Below are 17,629 nucleotides of genomic sequence, written 5' to 3'. Positions count from 1 at the left end.
TGAATTGCTTATCCTTCCAATGGTGAAATTGAAAAAACAAAACGTTTTTTCTCTGATGATATTTGCCTCACACCCATGCTTAGGATCCATATTTTCTTCATAGTAGTGATAAGGGCATTGGCATTGACATTAAGGGGGTATGAATTTTTCCCACGACTGCCAATTCAATTTGTGCCTCCTCATCTCCACCTCCATCGTCTTCCTAATCAATACTCCATCCTCCTTATTTAGATCAAGTAGTGTATCCGAAGTCTTCTCTAAGGCCATAATTATCAAAGAAAAAAGAAAAATGAAGAAGTTTGAGAGCAAAACTTCGACGTAGAAGCAAAAGTAGCAATAGCTAAAAGAAACCCTACCAAGAAATTCCTAGAGGGAACTTGATTAATTTTTACAAGTACTTTAATTGATACACAATAAGAGAATTTTTTTATAAAAATAAATCTACGAGTATTAATATGTATATATATTTATATCTATACTAATATATTAAAAGGCGTTTCTTATAACGTCCACGTGTCACGTAAACTCCCATCACTACGCCACGTCACCCATACAACTACTCATAACGACATGTGGCTCTCCCTTCCATTTGTTTTCATTACATGTCATGCACTTGTAATAATAATAAAAAAAAAAAAAAAAAAAAAGTTCACCACAAGATTTGAACTCACAACCTCTAATTCAAGAACTTAGTGTCTTATCACCAACCTATGTGATTTTATATATAATTTTTTGAATACAAAATATTAATATGTAGCAAATGACAATATGAACAACAAATTTAACTACAAGAAAATTGAATCATAACTACAACATATATATATGATCAGTTCCATATAATAATTCGGGGCATCGCTCGGGCTCAAAAACTAGTTTATTTATTATTTTTAAATCACATAGAAACCACATGCTAACGCCATGTGTCACTCTTATTTATTATTTATTGCCACATGTGCGTCATGTGTCATCCTATGCGTATCATCCTTTTGTGAATACATTGAATTGTAATGTGTAATAAATAATAAAAAAAACCTCTATAACTTTAATTTTCTGTAATAATGTTTAATCTTCATGAAAAGCTCTTCATATGTATAACCTTCATATTTAAATTTGATATGCCTATTTTAAATATATATAATAAAAGATAATATAGATTATTACTCCGTATATTTTTCACTCACTTATTAATAATACCCTTTTTATTAATTTTGATCAAACTTAGTTATAATTTTACGATGTACCGAGGTATCGCACGAGCCAATAACTACTTTAATTAGTAACCTAAACCATTTTATGAGAAACCCAAAAACTTTCATCTTGCCAAATTTTATTAATCTTAACTAGATTAGTGCCCGTGCGATGCACGATCATAATTAATTGTGATATAATATTGAAAATGAGGAACTCATGTGGAATAAAAAAAAAATGCAATGCATTTAGAAAAATAAAATAATAACGTAAAATTATAAAAACTACAATTAAGAAATTTTTTTATTGTTGATTAGTTGTGCTGAAAATCTTTAAAAATAGTACACATTATATTACATCCCGAATCCGGATTAGTCCAAAAGGTGAACCGGATAGAACACCAAAAAAAAATTACATTAATGATGCATGTCATTTCCAATAAAACTGTACAATCTAGTGACTATATGACTAAACACTTATTTATATATGCCTTTTAATAAACATGAATTAATCAAACTATTAGCACAACATACATATAAAAACGAAGGATATAAGTTACAAATAATATGTCACCTTTATATCCAATAAAAAAATTTCAATGGAAATAAAAAGCACTCGGATCATTAAAGGCAGTTATAATCAACAATTAGGTAACATTTGTTTGATACACAAGAAGATGTCACTTGTCACTATACTCGATGTGTCTTTTACTATACGTCTTTTTTATAATGTTGAATGTAATAAATTTATCATCTCAATTACATGTTTTAGCAAAAGACAATAATTATTTTTTTTGTATTTACCAAGATATAAATTTATTTAATTACATAATAACAAAAAATTGAAGGATCTTTAACATTTTCCTAGAATTAGACACATGATATAGTTGTCGAACACAACATTTATTATATAGTCATATGTAATACTCCACTAGTTTAAGAAAGCAAATATTAGAGGTAGTTTAAAAAAATTAAAATTAAAGTGATGTTTTAAAATAATTTCTTTAATATCAATTATATGAATCAATTTTATTATTACTTTTAGGGAAAAATTTCAATAGACGGTTATGATAGTATCTTTTATCTGAACCAGTGGCTCACTTATACCATATTAACTGTAATTTTTTTTTTTTTTTTGAAGCCTATTAACTGTAATTAAAAAGAGTTAGAATTATATTTTAGGTAATTGTGTATGGAAGAATTAAGAACACGAAATAAAAAGAAATACATTTTATGTAAAGATAATTTATAAGCTTTAGAATATTAAAAATTTTCTAAAAATAAAAGATGTTTTGATAAAAGGGGGATTTTGGAAGAAAAAATTCTTAAATTGATAATTGAGCGACTGATGGACTGTTATCCTAGATTCCTAGTCCTAATCAAGCTCTAATTCTTTTTCCAACCCTACAACCCTATATATATAAGTTTCTCTTGTGCATAATTCTATCATATCCTTCCTCTTCAATCTGCAACAATGGAGAATTTCCCGGCAGAAGATGAACGCTTCTCTTTTCGATCCGCTACTGTGGAGAAGGTTCCGGTAGAAGGGCAACGCAACGTGTTGGTGACGAGCGCGCTCCCGTACGTGAACAACGTGCCTCATTTAGGAAACATTGTAGGTTCAGTCCTGAGCGCTGATATATTTGCTAGGTTTTGTCGTCAAAGGGGCTACAACGTCCTGTTCATCGGCGGCAACGATGAATACGGTACCACCACCGAGGTCCGTGCTGCTGCCGAGAATCTCACACCCCGCGAGATCTGCGACAAGTACCATCCCTTACACAAGGAGATTTATGACTGGTTCGACATCAGCTTTGATCAATTTGGCCGAACTTCTACCCCTGAACACACTGCCGTTTGTCATCAGATCTTCAATTCTCTGTTTCATAATCATCACTTTATGGATCATACAATTGAACAGGTACTTCTCAGTTATTATCTTTTCGATTTTATTTTATGTATTGATTTCAAATTTTATTCACTCTTTCATGAGTTGATTTAGCTTACTTCTGTTGTTCATAATTGCTCGCCCATGAGTCAATATATAGACTCTGTATTTAGACTCTTGAATACTCCTGATTGATGTAATACGCACCACCTCATGTTTTAGTTTTATGCATCATGCTTTTACACTCATTCGGTTTTTTATTTGTTTTGTTATCCAGTTGTATTGTGAAAATTGCTTAAAATTTTTGGCCGATAGCCTTGTTGAAGGTCTTTGTCCTGAGTGCCGTGTGTCATGTAAAGGCGATCAATGTGAGGAATGCAATGCATATTTCAATGCTAGAGATTTATTAAACCCTGTATGCAAGATCTGTCAGAATTCGAGCCTGACACTCCGCTCGACAGACCATCTGTTTCTAAAGCTAGCTACTTTGCAGCCCAACCTACATGCCCTTTCTGAAAGAATTACCTTTTCAAACCAACTGGCGCGGACAATTACTGAGAAACTTGTCAGTAAAGAAAACAAAATCCCGCCAAAGTGCATTACTCGTGATCTTAAATGGGGAGTTCCTGTTCCTATTGAAAAATTTAAAGACAAGGTGAATATAGGATAATTCAATTTTGAAAGTTTGTTTCCTTATAGACCCTAGCTTTGGTATGGTTTCTGAGTAGTGACTGTTCCTTGTTTCTTGTACCAGGTGATGTATGTGTGGTTTGATGCTCCCCTTGGTTATTTGTCTATCACAAAGTGTCACACATCTAAGTGGGAGCTGTGGTGGAAAAATCCACAGAATGTCGAGCTACACCTTTTCATGGGAAAAGACAATGTTCCTTTTCATTCGGTGATTGTTTTGTTTTTTTTACTCCTTTTCTTCTTTTATTATGTATTATATCTTTTACCATTAATAATTGCTTGAGTTGTCACCCTTGCTTTAGGTTCATTTCCCTTCATACTTGATTGGCACCGGGGAAAATTGGACCCTTCCTCATTCAATACATGCTACTCATTTTCTTTTATATAAAGCAGGTTCTACTCGGGTTCACAATTTCTTTTTGCGTCATTTGCCATCTGTATCCCCTAAAATGATTACAATTGTATTCAGAACCAATGATCTATTATTGTTTTCTTTCAAATGCTTTTTCCAGGAAAATTTTCCAAGAGCAGGGGTATCGGTGTTTTTGGTGATGAAGTGAAAGACTCGAATATACCTGTAGAAGTATATAGATTTTATTTGACAAGTGTTAGACCAGAAGTAAGCAGAGACTGACATCCCTGTCTTTTATTTTTTTGTCCCCCTTCCCCCTGAAACTCTGCATACAGGTTTGGACATGTGTCAGTAAATACTTGTTAGAACTTCATATCATTTGCTGATTATACTGCTGATGAATTTCATTTTCAGTCATCCGACTCAAATTTTTCTTGGGACGATTTGCAAGTTAAACTTAATGGAGAGCTTGCTGATAATTTGGGCAATTTCATGAATCGTGTGATCTCTTTTGTCGCCAAGCCCCCTGGTAAATCTCTCTGTTGTTTATGCTATTTGTGTTTTATTTTTGATGTTTCCTTTTCTTGTTCTGTACACATCAGACATCAGACTTATCTGACCTTATTGTGCAAGTGATGGGATATTATTATAATTATGGGGTGAATAATGTGACTATTGTCTTATTCAAACTGTTTTAAACATTTTGGTTCCCGTGGTCTATAAGCACTATGGATATATTTATGCGTGGATTTTCAACCTATCGTCACTCAAGTATTCTAATGAAGAAAGGAGAATGGATTGCATATGTAATAATTGATTTTTAGAGATAAAGATATAAGAACATGTAATGTTCTCTCGTGAGAAATTTTTGTTTTCTTTACCTTTCCATCTCATTTTGATCTATATGTATATTTGTTTTCTCTATCTTTGCAGGCAAAGGATATCACTCCATTATCCCTGATGTCTCTGATGCTATACCCAGTGAGGTTGACACCGACTTTGGTGATTTTCTTTTACGTAATGTGCAAAAATATGTCACGTTTTTAGAGAAGGTAGCCTTTTTTCCCTTTTAACTGAAGTTGCTTACACTGAATGAGTGCATCTATCGGCTTGTCACCTAATGCTTGTTATTTAACTGTTTATTTTTATTAATTTTTCTGTTAATGTCTTGCGCCTTAATTGCAGGGTAAGTTAAAGGATGGTTTAAAGGCCGCAATGGCTATTGCTACTGAGGGAAATCGACACTTCCAGGTATTGGAGACTTTTGTCATGATCACACTCGTGGTTTTTCATCAATCCTTGCTGTTTACCATTTATGGCACTAACATATTTTTGCTATCATTTCATTTATAGAGAACTGAAGTTTGGAAGCTTTATGTTCAAGATAGATCAAGGTGTTCTTTTGTTGTCAAAACTTTAGTTGGAGTTGTTTGCATTCTTGCATGTTTGCTTCAACCATATATGCCATCATTCAGCACAAAGGTATGTGTTGTGGCTTTAATTCTTGAACTTTATTTCCCTTAGCTAAATTTTCTGTTGTAAATTGAACTTTTGTCTGGCATTAAGGTATTCAAGCAACTTAAGCTGGATGCTTGTGAGTTTACACTTCTTGATGAAGATATAAAAAGGGCCCAAACGCCTTGGGACATTGTTCCTGCTGGCCATCAAATAGGGAAGCCATGTCCTTTATTCAGGAAATTGGTATATTCTGCTCACCCCTTCTCCTTCACCGTATTCTAATTTCTAAACCTCCTTTGTCTTTCTCACATCATTTTTTTGTTCTCTAGAGTGATAATGAAGTCAAAGAACTGGAGAGTAAATTTTGTGGAGGCCAGACAGATCGTCATGAGAGTGTGGTCAACAAAAGCAAGATTGAGGTAATTAATCATTCATGTAAATTTAACATCCTATTTCTAAAATCTGTGACCTGACTTGTATATTTAGTTTCTACGTCTTAATATCATCCCTTGTTTCTGGTGGTGTCAACTGTGTGGAAGGAATCTATCACTCATCATATATAAAGGAAGAAAACTGCTGCTTTTAAGCCCTTACTATTAATGTTACTTAATTATTATTGGGTACTTCGTATTTGTTAGTTGGGAAATGCGTTTTATAGAGCAATTTCCCACAATAATGCTAGAATAAAAATAAATTCCCTTTGTGCGTTGTTTTGGAAACTAATTCCCTAGATACCGTCCATGTAGGATCGGTGTTGGCTGTAAATTTTTTTAAATTTTTTTCACCTTAAAACCGCGAGTGATTTCCCTTAATAATGTTAAAACAAAAACAAATTCCCACTATACACCCATTTAAAAACAAATTCCCAAAATACCGTCCATGTAAGATTGGTATTTGGTTTGGCTTAAAACCGCTAATGTTAACGGTTTTATGTTAAAACCGCTAGCAACATTAGCGGTTTTGTTTATTTTTTTTTATAGAAAAAGCAAAGAGACCCGTTATTAATGAAATTAGGTCTCTTTGAACTTAACAGTAATAGTGGGCGCTCTCTTTCCTGTTATTGGCAAAAACATGGTATCAGCAAAGAGACCTCCTTTTTTATTGACAAGTCCCTTTGCCTCCTTACTTATTTTTAAAAAAGGTAAGGAAGAAAAGAGACCTGTTTATTGAAATAGGCGGTCTCTTTCTGAAACCGCTAATAACAGTAGCGGTTTCAAAGCATTAACCGCTATTATCATTAGCGGTTTTAAGAGCGATTACCCTCAATAATGTTAAAACAAAAATAAATTCCCACTACATACCCATTTAAAAACAAATTCCCAAAATATCGTCCATGTAGGATTGGTATTTGGTTTGGCTTAAAACCGCTAATGTTGTTAACGGTTTTATGTTAAAACCGCTAGCAACATTAGCGGTTTTGTTTTTTTTATTAATGAAATTAGGTCTCTTTGAACTTAACAGTAATAGTGGGCACTCTCTTTCATGTTGTTGGCTAAAACATGGTATCAGAAAAGAGACCTCCTTTTTTTATTGACAGGTCTCTTTGCCTCCTGAACTTATTTTTAAAAAAGGTAAGAAGAAAAGAGACCTGTTTATTGAAATAGGCGGTCTCTTTTCTGAAACCGCTAATAACAGTAGCGGTGTTAAAGCTATAACCGCTATTGTCATTAGCGGTTTTAAGGTGAAAAAAATTACACCCAACACCGATCCTACATGGACGGTATCTAGGGAATTAGTTTCCAAAACGACGCACAAAGGGAATTTATTTTTATTCTAGCATTATTGTGGGAAATTGCTCCGTTTTATATGTTTATCTGGGTGTTATTATTAATGCCTAAGTCTAACTTGTATATAGCTGTTTTTTTATTTCTTTTCCTGTAATAACATTGCAATTCTGGTCAATATTTTTTTTTCTTTTTCTGTAAATAACATTGTAATGCTGGTCAGTACTTAATTAATTTATTTATTTATTTGTTTTTTTTTGTAGGTTGGCTGTCTCGGCAATGCAAAATAATGGGAGCTCAAGTGAAACTGTACTTAACCTTAAGTTATTGACACTCAAGAGTCGCAACAATTCCAAAATATTTTGTACAGTTGTACGGATTTGATTAGTATTTATTAGCTATCTGATAATTTCTCAGGGTTTTCTAGTTTCATAATATCTTAAAATACTGGTACAATATAAGTTGTGTGTAGGTTTATTAATTAAATCTATGGTGACTTGTTGAGTTACTAGTACAAAGTACTTCCCTTTTTTTTACGACTATATTGCAAACTAGGTTAAACCCCGTGCAATGCACGGATGCTGACTAACTATAACAAAAATATAATTAGATATTAAATAACTAAATTGATTGATCAGTATTAAATCGTATGAACCTCTAATTCATTTGCCCATCCATTACCTGTCAGTTTGAAGAAATAGGTAAAATTTATAAACGATGATTGTGCTATGTGGTTCATGCACCTGATATTTGATGGCGTACTGTTATATTCATCTTGTTGTAACTATTCTGGTTCCTATGGTTCAGATATCCATAAGACCCGTCAATGAAGGCACACCTTTCCAATTTTTTGCGTCTGATGACCTGATTGCATTAATGGCTAGCAGAGAACCAGTCGTCAAGGCTTATTTATTGGAGAAAGCTGGTGCATCAAATCACGACATTGTGATGATTGATAAGGAGCCTACTACCAAGCAGCAGAACATTAGCAATGATGACAACGATGATGACTGGGAGAGCTGTCCTTGTAACGACAAGCATGACAAGAGACCTGTCTCAATAGATGACGTGAAGGGTCGGACATTTTTGGAGGTCGCTGGCCGCATCCAGGGGTATAACACCAGAACTAATACCCTTTAGGTTGGTGGCCATGTCCCCTGTGTAGACGACCTTGTGAACATAACCACCAACTGTAAGCGTGTTCTTTTGGCTGTTAACCACACATGGGGGGAGCTCCTGCATTATGTTGCCAAGCATTTAGATGATTACGTGGTTGTTAGGGTTGGTTGGGACACGTCAAGCTATTGCTTCCTCCGAAAACTCGCCCAATGTGTGCCTGGCTTGACCTTTATAGCTGTCACCGATCTAGACAACCACTACCTTTCCCTCCTTTCCTTCCTTGACACGCCTCCCAATGAGCTCCTTACCCACTACAAGGTGGATCTCTCAGAGGAATGTAGGCGTGCAGGTGTGAGTCAGGGCAGCATTGTCAACATCAAATGGCTCGACCTAAGGCCTTCTGACATTGACACCTATGGTGCTTGCTTCAAGGCTCATTCGTGGAAGCAGTGTCAGAGTGACTTCCAAATGGTAAATGATCAGCTGTTAAGTGATCCTAGTTTCTGCAGGAAAGTAGGGTGGAAGGCTGAGCTGAAGCGCCTCCGAGACAACCCTATCTTCATGCCATTCCTGTCTATAAACCCCAACCGCTGCACTAGCATAGACTCAAACTACATTCATAATGAATATCTGGACAAGAAGTTGGATAAGGAGGATTGGGTTTAATTTATCTTGAGGTTCAACTTCTTGCTTGGCTTCTTTAACTTGTTTCTTTATATATATACATCTTGCTGTGCCTATGGCTTCCCATAATGTATTGCCATTTTGTTGTGCCTATCGTTGTAAGATTCTTGTTTGGTACTTGCGCTGTTCCATTAGTATTTCCAAATGCGTCTATTTTGCTTGAAACCAGTGTTTGATAATCTGAGAGTGTAGATGTCAAAAACTCAAACCATTGAAATAGTATCTCATGCATCATAATGTTTCCTACACATGTGCCTTGAAGAATATTTGTAGCATATAGTCTTGATATATTTCTTCAAGGATTATGAGTTTTTCTCTTCTAAAGTGTTGCTCCCCATTGTGCTTGTCAAGCACATTTGACAATCATATTGACACTGCTTCGCTCTTTTCATGTGATCTATTTTTCTACTATCTTATTGCTACTATCTTCTGGACATTGTTCTCTTCTGGTTTTGCTTAGTCATGTACTCTCTTCTGGTTTTGCTTAACCAAAGTTAATATGAAATTTTTTTGTTGGACCTTAATCTTATTCTAGGGAACTCTTGAGTGATTGAATATATGTTACTCATTGCATTTTTTCGAGTCTATATGCTACTTATAGTAATGAAATTTGTTTCAAAGTGAAGCTCGGGATTACTTTTTTCCTTAAGCTCATAATTTTAAAGAAGGAAAAAGTCATTCAAAGGATACAGTATGTTTTATATCTACAAAATAATCTCATATGGTCAAAGTGTCAAACATATATAGTATGTTCAATTCTGAAATAAATCTAAATTTGGGGTCTGAACGTTCAATGCACCTTTACATGTGCGATTTCCTACTAGAGTGTTATTTCAGGTACTGTTATGAGGTGCAGCAGGTGGGACATCGAGAACAAACCAAGTCTGAGTAATTGCAGCTGAAATTTGACAATCTGCTGCTATTTGTGGGTTGCTGATGGTCTGAAAGTCTGCTGTTGTAAATGTGATGTGGACTGTCAGCGGGGTGGAGTGAGTCAGTTGGTGTGCGCGGACAGGACATAATTAAGTGGAAGAGCTGGAGCAGGTAATGATGGTTTCTGATGCAGCAGCAATGAGAAGAATCTTTGGGTCTGTAGGGAACCAGTGAGACAATCTGAGATAGTGGTGGGGATGTAGCATATTAGGATTCTAGGCAGCAGGTACTTGTAAGTTTGGGGAAGAAAAGGGTTAGCATATGTGATTATTATGTGATGTTGGAAAACAAAGAATGGTTCAAAATCGATGTTGATCAGGGCAGGTCGGCAGGTCATTTCTTTCGAATCTGTATTCACACTGATGAGCTCCTACACACTTCCTGCATAACAAAAAATAAGTAGATTCTCCAGATCAAGACCTGCCAGCAAAGCGCTAAGTTGAGTGATTCCTTTCGGGATTGTACCTATATATTGAAAAACATGTGTATGTGCACTTTATAGACTTATATGTACAATATGCACGGTTATGCTTATTCGTATGTATGTGCATATTAGCATATGCAAGAGCGTTCTTATATAGGTATAAACATGTACGATTCCATGGCAAATTGATCACACTATTCAAAATATTCGTTCTCTTCTCAACTCTTTTGATCATTGGGAAATAGTTTTAGCTATCAGATACAAATTGAGCAATTGACTGAGCTGATTAACAAACAGAATACATTTAGGTTCCCCTGAAGTCGATATATTACACGTATTAGATGCAGTAGGAATTTTTGCGAGGAAGGTTTCCTAAGTCCTACAGTCCCTTGTTCCTTAAGACCTTCATAACATATTTTTGTGAGGAAAGTATGTTCTTCGTATATACTGTAATACTTTATGTGTACATGTATGCAGTATACATACTTATCCAATTGCATATATTGCTGACTTTTTATGTGTATGATTCGTTTGGTAAATCAACGGCTAAGTTATAATTTATTTGGGTGTGATTATTACTGCTATTAGTTTTTCATTGAATTTGTGTTTTAAATATAAAGTAAAACTCTTTAGATGAATAGACCATTCACAAAATTAAATAATTTCCAAATCTTTATGTTTCCCCTTCTTTTTTCCAATCTTGTAAACGTTTTAAGGACCTCACATTAGGAATCATGAAATTGATTCGCTTACTCGTCGTTACCATCACAAATGCCAAGCCCTTATCCATACACATGAAAGTTTGTTTCCTGGATTTTCCATCAATTCATTAACACTGACATCATAATATTAATGGATAGTGTTTACAATAATTATACAAGGACCTAATGCAATCACTCAAAACAAGCTTTGCATAAAGCGAAATTGGCTTCGTGTAAGTATACTTTCTTGTAATGCTATGTGTAACACCCATTAGTTAAAGTGTTGTATGATTCATCAATCTTTTCGCGTACATGGGTTATTACATCACTCGAGTTTTATTTCCTTCATTCTTAAGCATTTCTTGCTTGCTGACATGCTTCCAAACTATGACCATCAAACATTAAAAAGGCGATTCTGATGCATAATTGGACTTGTAATAGTCTATTTAAGGTATGTTTTTTCTGATGGACCCGATTTTGTTTGGTCACCGGCGTCTACTAAAAGGATTGATTTATAACATCATCTACTGTGCCAAGTTTGAGGGAGCTAAAGGCTATTGCTGTTTAGTGCTAGTTGTTGTTGTCGCTTTCTGGTATGCTTTTAGTTCATTATTGTCATTTAAAATGGCTAGTTGATTAAAACTACTGTGTGATGTAAGAGTAATTTAATTAAGATTTTGCTGTTTTAGTAGAATTTCCATTAGCGTGGTTACAATATCACAAATTAATTATGTATAACTGAAGTTCATGCATGCGCGTCATTAGCAACTTTCCATGCGTCTAATATTAAATTTTCTTGTTAAGCATTTGTTCGTAATGACTAACAAATCATTAGCTAGCAGTGTAGCTGAGTCGAACTACATACCTGTGAGTTAGATTCGAGTATTTAAATTGGTTGACCCATTGGATTTTTATTAGTCTAATGGTAAATGGCAAAGCTTATATTGACATAGATTTTAAAAAAATGATACCTAAAAATTCTGGTTAATGGTTAGTCCTACGTTATCCAGACTAGCCTATTTGTGTCAAACACGTGTACATGTTCAAGTGTCTGGTTCAGCAATCTGATGAAAATTTACGTTGTTTTGATCCAAAGTGAAGTGTCAACGGTCAGGAATCTGACACGGGTACTTGAGGAGAAACGAAGAGTAGTCCGAGTAAATTAAGATAACTAGTCTGGCTGTGTACGATTGCCTTATGCTTACAGTACTATTGATGGGTTACCATATGTTTACTGCTGATAAGAGATGAATGGGGGACATAAGGAATGTAATTTACAAAATAATGGAAACACTTTAATTAGTTTCTCTGTCTTGATTGTTTTATTGACATGTATTGATGCTTATGTCAAGTTTGGCTAAGCTTGTGTAATTTGTTTGGTTAATAGCTGTATCTAGATGCATTCATCCAAGTCTCACATCATTCATTCCACTTTTTCTTTTGTCTCTAAACTAGTTGATGCAAATGATAATTCAGGGCTTTTTTGTAGTTGCATGAATAATTTTTTGTCTAACACAACTTTATCAATTGTACAGCTTCTGGAGAAATTGTGCAGTGGAAATTCCATCAGATTGTTATTCTGTTAGTCAGACAGGGTATGCAGTACGCGATTTTACTGAATTTGTTCGGAACAAAGTACAGATTGCAGCTTGTCCTTGCAAATGCCAGTTATATATGCATAAAAAAGATATATGTATAAGTTTTTAGGCACAATTAATATTTCTTTCTTAGATATGGTTAGTTGGTTACGTAATGGTTTTTGCATGAAAGAACATTGCAAGTTCGTATCCTGATTGCCAACATGTTCACTTCAATCTTGAGCAAGTTGAAAGGCAGCAACAAACAATGTTTAGTATATTCATAATAATGGAATTCAAGCTATATATCATCAAATTTCTTTGATGGGTTATTACCTCAGTTCTAAAAGTTGTATTGAATTGCAATGAAAATTATCGAGGAAAAGAACAAGGCTAGGTTATGCCCTTGGAACAACAAGTGCCTATTGGTACTTTTATTTGACTTTAGATTAACATAAGGTCTAAAAATACCAATAACCTTGTACGGAGTAACATTTTCGGATCTTGTGGTGATACAATATTTTTTCCAACTTAATTGACTTTTAAAAATAACAATAGACACTTGTTATTATCATTAACATAATAAAATGAGACGATTGCTTCCAAGAAATAAGAAACCTTTGCCTAAACTTGAAGCTTAGAATGAAGAAGCTATGCTATGATGAATAGACTTTGATAGTTGGTATAGCTAATACAAGATTTCCGTTATCATTTCAAAGTATGAAAACAAAGGTCATAGCTTTTAAATTTAGATTTGAGCGATCAAAAGCACACTGAAGGGTTAATGAAAGAAGAAATTTCTTTTACATGGGGCATAAGGTTATGATTCTTGTTTTTGCTAGGTTAGGATTGTTAGTATAAACATTTTCATTAGACTTTTCATAATATTATCACTATTTACCATGAAAAATGAGCATTGCTAACCATTATCCGACCACTACTATGAACTTTTGCTTATTTCGATTTCAACTTTGTTCTTAATTAGTGGTTGATCCAGATTTTTTGAAATTCGAGTATTCATATACAAAGGTCGGTATCCAAACACGTCTATTTATTCAAAATTTAGAAACCCTTATTTCATAATATCCCAAAGCAATTAAAATTGTGGCAAATATGGCATATATTCTTTATGTTGTTATTTTTTTTCTTTATCGACCAATGTGATTCGATTCCTTGAAACTAATAGGATGAGGCCAGGAGGGAGAGAAGAAAAGTTATCCATTAATGTATTAGTCAAAAAGAATGCCTTTAGTGCATGGGTGCCCTTCTTTCTTTTAGTGCTTACATAAGCTTCAATGTCCTTTTCTTTCTTAAAGACTTAACTTTTTAGAGAAAATTATAGTACAATTTATTTATTAATTAAGGAATGAGCAATATCAAAAGAGCTGACCCTTAACTTCATTTTAAGGCCAAAAAATGGATGACGCAAGCTTATTATTTTCTCAATTATTATTGATTTAGTTAATTTGCTTAATCAAAACCAAATTAGCGAATCACGGATTATATATGTTAATATAAACCTAAACATAATTAAACATAAACTGTATTAGAGACATGAGCTACAAATGCACATGGTGTGTACTTGTGAAAATATGTATACGTACATTTTGATTTAGTTTTTATATACTGTATATAATTAAATTATATGCTAATGGAAGATTAATAACGTCTATTATAGTAACGGTATAGTACATGACAAATTATGACTCTTTATTGTTGTCCATTACAATGGTGTTAGATTTGATTAAATAAAAGAAACTTAATTGGAAGAGATTCCACCATAATTGATATGCATGCTTTCTAAACTCTTGCATAATGACGTAATTTAGTCAATGTATGTTAATTTCCTTTGATCTCTCTTAGGGTAGTTGTGAATTATTGGTTCCTCATTGAAAACGCGTAGTGGTTTTGATTAGTTTAATTGGTATTGTTGTTAGCTTAGGGGAGATATATATGCAATATTTTGGATGGATTTTAGTTCATGACATCATTCTTTGTGACTTCTTGCTATTTATAAGCACAATTTAGATGGTCGAACAAGGTGCACATAACGTTGTATACATAAAGAATAATATAAGTATTTATATAACAGAGATGATATCATGTTCTTTTATTATAGTGACATGTTTTATGTTCTTTAGATGCACATTGTGCGCAGTTTACTAATTCATAAAATAAACCGTATAGCAGCTCATCTTGTCACAGTAGGAAACTATGGGTGGGGGGTACCTGAGGATATGCTCGATCCCGGATCGAGTCATCGAGACCGTGTGACACACACACAAAATTTATTAATGCCACACCAAAGACCACATATGGAGTATAACTTAGCTTGACGCTAAACTTCAAGCATTGGAATTTGAATGTTGTAGGTTTAATTTTTTATTTTTTATTTTGTTTTACCAAGGTAAGGAGAATGACTTTTATAATACCTTAATCCTATAATTTTTTTTAATTAGACACTACTTTAACTGATGAAAAGGGTAAGGAATCTTCACCCTTAAAATGTTTTTAGTGGGATTGAACCCTTAACCTCAAAAAAGGTGCAATATTTTCGACTAGACCGAGCTTAAGTCGGTATGTATAGAAGGATTATGGACTTATGGTGTATGATTGTAAGTTTTAAGTTTGTAACTAGCTAGTGCCAATTAGGTTGCTGACTGTTTAATTAGTGAAGTGCATGTCACATATGTAAGTCCAATATTAAATTCCTAAATCATCAAGAGGGGGATGATTTGAATGATGATGACGTTGCATCATCACGTATTGTTTTTAAGGTTACACAATTTATTTATTTATTTTTATTTTTTTTGCACAATTTATTTATCTTTAAAAATGCTCCAATAGTCAAAAGATTTTATACTCCTAATTCCTAAGTCAATAATAATAAATATTACGGAGTATCAAGTAATAAAAAATTTTCTATGGTACTCCGTATTAAAACTAGATTATTTCCAAGTCATGTTCGATTTTTAGAATTAATGGTAATAAATTGAAATATAGAAGATGTACTCGTAATTTAATAGTCAATCATAATAAATAATTAAATAATGAAGATCTTAGACAAATTAATTAATGCTTTAGCGCGAGCGCGCGCAAAAAAAAAAAAAAAAAAAAAAAAAAAAAAAAAAAAAAAAAAAACAGGAGGGGGGAGATTAGAGTTTATCATGTAAAATTTTCACAAATTTTTTATTTTTTGGTGTTTGAAGAGCTACAATGACAATTGATGAGAATTGATCCCAAGGTCTTCTGAAATAGGGTGAGGAGCTCTAATCACTTAAACTATTCCTCACTCTTAATAATTACATCTATATATAATACTCCGTAGTTCTATTGATTCAGATATAGGTGTGCTCGGGTGTGCAAAAATATCATACAACTCATCAAACAAATTAAAAAAAAAAAAGAGGGTGTATGTAAATGGTACGGAGTATTTCTAGGAAACTAATACTAGTACTTGTAATTAACTACCAATTCAAAGTGTATGAATCCAGAAAGATTTTACAAAAATCACAGGCTGTTTTATGTCAGGAAAGTACTACGGAGAAGCAAGCAAGAACATGTACAAATAAGATCTGTGAAAGATCAAATTAGTTGTCATTAGCAAACAAATTTGATTCTAATACTATGATTAAATTAGCAACATAAATAATCTATTGTTTAAATTTGTCTCTTCGGTTTACTAACCACACACTAATACACTATTATGTCTATAATTAGCTATTAGCTACTCTCGTAGACCCTCTCAAAGGTTACGAGGCTCGCCTTTTTAAGCTCCCAGTTGTTAGGTTGTCTCTGTAATTAACTTTAAGGGTTATAATTAGCTTCAAATTAGACTATCTATTAGTGTAGGGGACCATTAACCATGTATCTTGTTTGAGGTTAACATCTTTTTAAAGTGATTCCTTTTGCATACGTAGACATATAAATAGAATGAATATTATTTATTTTGACGGATACTTTTTATTCGGATTTTTTAATTATTGATTAAGCTGATACTGTAGTTTAAATTAGTAATGTGGCTACTCGTAAGAAGTAGTCGTCAGTCTTTTTATACCTTCGTTTTACATCATAATTAACTATGATTATGATAATATAGTAAAATTATATTATTAATATGAACCTTTTGAACAAGTAGCCATATATTAATATTTAAGTAAAGAAATATTTTGTAATGTTGTTTATTAATCATTTTTTTAAAAATCATTAATAATATACAAGTATAAACATTCTTTTATTTCTTAATAACATCTTTCATATTCCTTAATCTAAGGCTCTTAGCAAGAAGAAGCTACTTCTTCTTAAATCTTAGGACATGTTCACATTTACTTAATTTTAGTTTAGTTTAGTTCAGTTCAGCTCTAATCAGTTCAGTTCAGTTCAGCTCTCAATTTCTCTCTCTCATAAAATACTCAGTTCAGCTCCAATCAGTTCAGTTCAGTTCAGCTCAGTTCAGTAAATGTGAACAGGTCCTTAAACCATGAATATATATTACGAGTATTCTTCAAATTACTTTTTTTTTTTTTTTTTTTTTTTTTTTTTTTTTTTTTTTTTTTTTGCTTTTGAATAGTAGTATTCTTTAAATTACTTAAAGTATGTTAACTTGACTGATTTATTTTATGTGTATTATGTGAATAGCTAGAGTTTATTAGCTTGTTTGATTAATTGATAATAGTTACTTTCTTCTCCTTATAAATTTAACCGTTTCTTAGCATTTCAACAACATCAAATGTAGAATAGTATTTAAAAAAAAAAGTCATTATTTTATTGGTAGCCAAATTTTCAATCAGTTAAAAAGTCATTTACCAAATATATTTTCTTATTGTTTGACCATAACCAATACATAGTACACAAAACATTGGCCAATAACAATTTGCCAAACAAAAGAATTC

At 33.1% G+C, this 17,629-nt stretch overlaps 1 protein-coding gene across 1 annotated transcript; it reads left to right on the top strand.

The window, feature by feature from the left end:
• Positions 1-2,652: 2,652 nt before the first annotated feature.
• Positions 2,653-7,807, top strand: LOC145608980 (methionine--tRNA ligase, cytoplasmic-like). The gene is made up of 12 exons (XM_081664555.1): positions 2,653-3,108; positions 3,353-3,730; positions 3,830-3,973; positions 4,068-4,158; positions 4,278-4,384; positions 4,532-4,646; positions 5,051-5,169; positions 5,303-5,368; positions 5,471-5,599; positions 5,684-5,818; positions 5,905-5,994; positions 7,563-7,807. Exons 1-12 carry the CDS (start codon positions 2,662-2,664, stop codon positions 7,587-7,589), a joined length of 1,848 nt encoding a protein of 615 aa, XP_081520681.1. The 5' UTR covers positions 2,653-2,661; the 3' UTR covers positions 7,590-7,807.
• Positions 7,808-17,629: the final 9,822 nt, after the last annotated feature.

The sequence above is a fragment of the Chenopodium album genome, chromosome 23 (genome assembly GCF_948465745.1).
Source record: "Chenopodium album chromosome 23, dcCheAlbu1.1, whole genome shotgun sequence".
Classification (NCBI taxonomy): Eukaryota; Viridiplantae; Streptophyta; class Magnoliopsida; order Caryophyllales; family Amaranthaceae; genus Chenopodium; species Chenopodium album.
Note: the sequence above shows the minus strand (reverse complement) of the source record. Positions and strands in the feature narration are given on the sequence as shown.

Excerpts from the sequence above, each read along its gene's own strand:
- LOC145608980 (XM_081664555.1), top strand. The coding sequence starts at position 2,662 with ATGGAGAATTTCCCGGCAGAAGATGAACGCTTCTCTTTTCGATCCGCT. Across the intron at positions 3,109-3,352 it reads TGGATCATACAATTGAACAG|TTGTATTGTGAAAATTGCTT; the intron begins GTACTTCTCAGT and ends TTTGTTATCCAG. Across the intron at positions 3,974-4,067 it reads ACAATGTTCCTTTTCATTCG|GTTCATTTCCCTTCATACTT; the intron begins GTGATTGTTTTG and ends CCCTTGCTTTAG.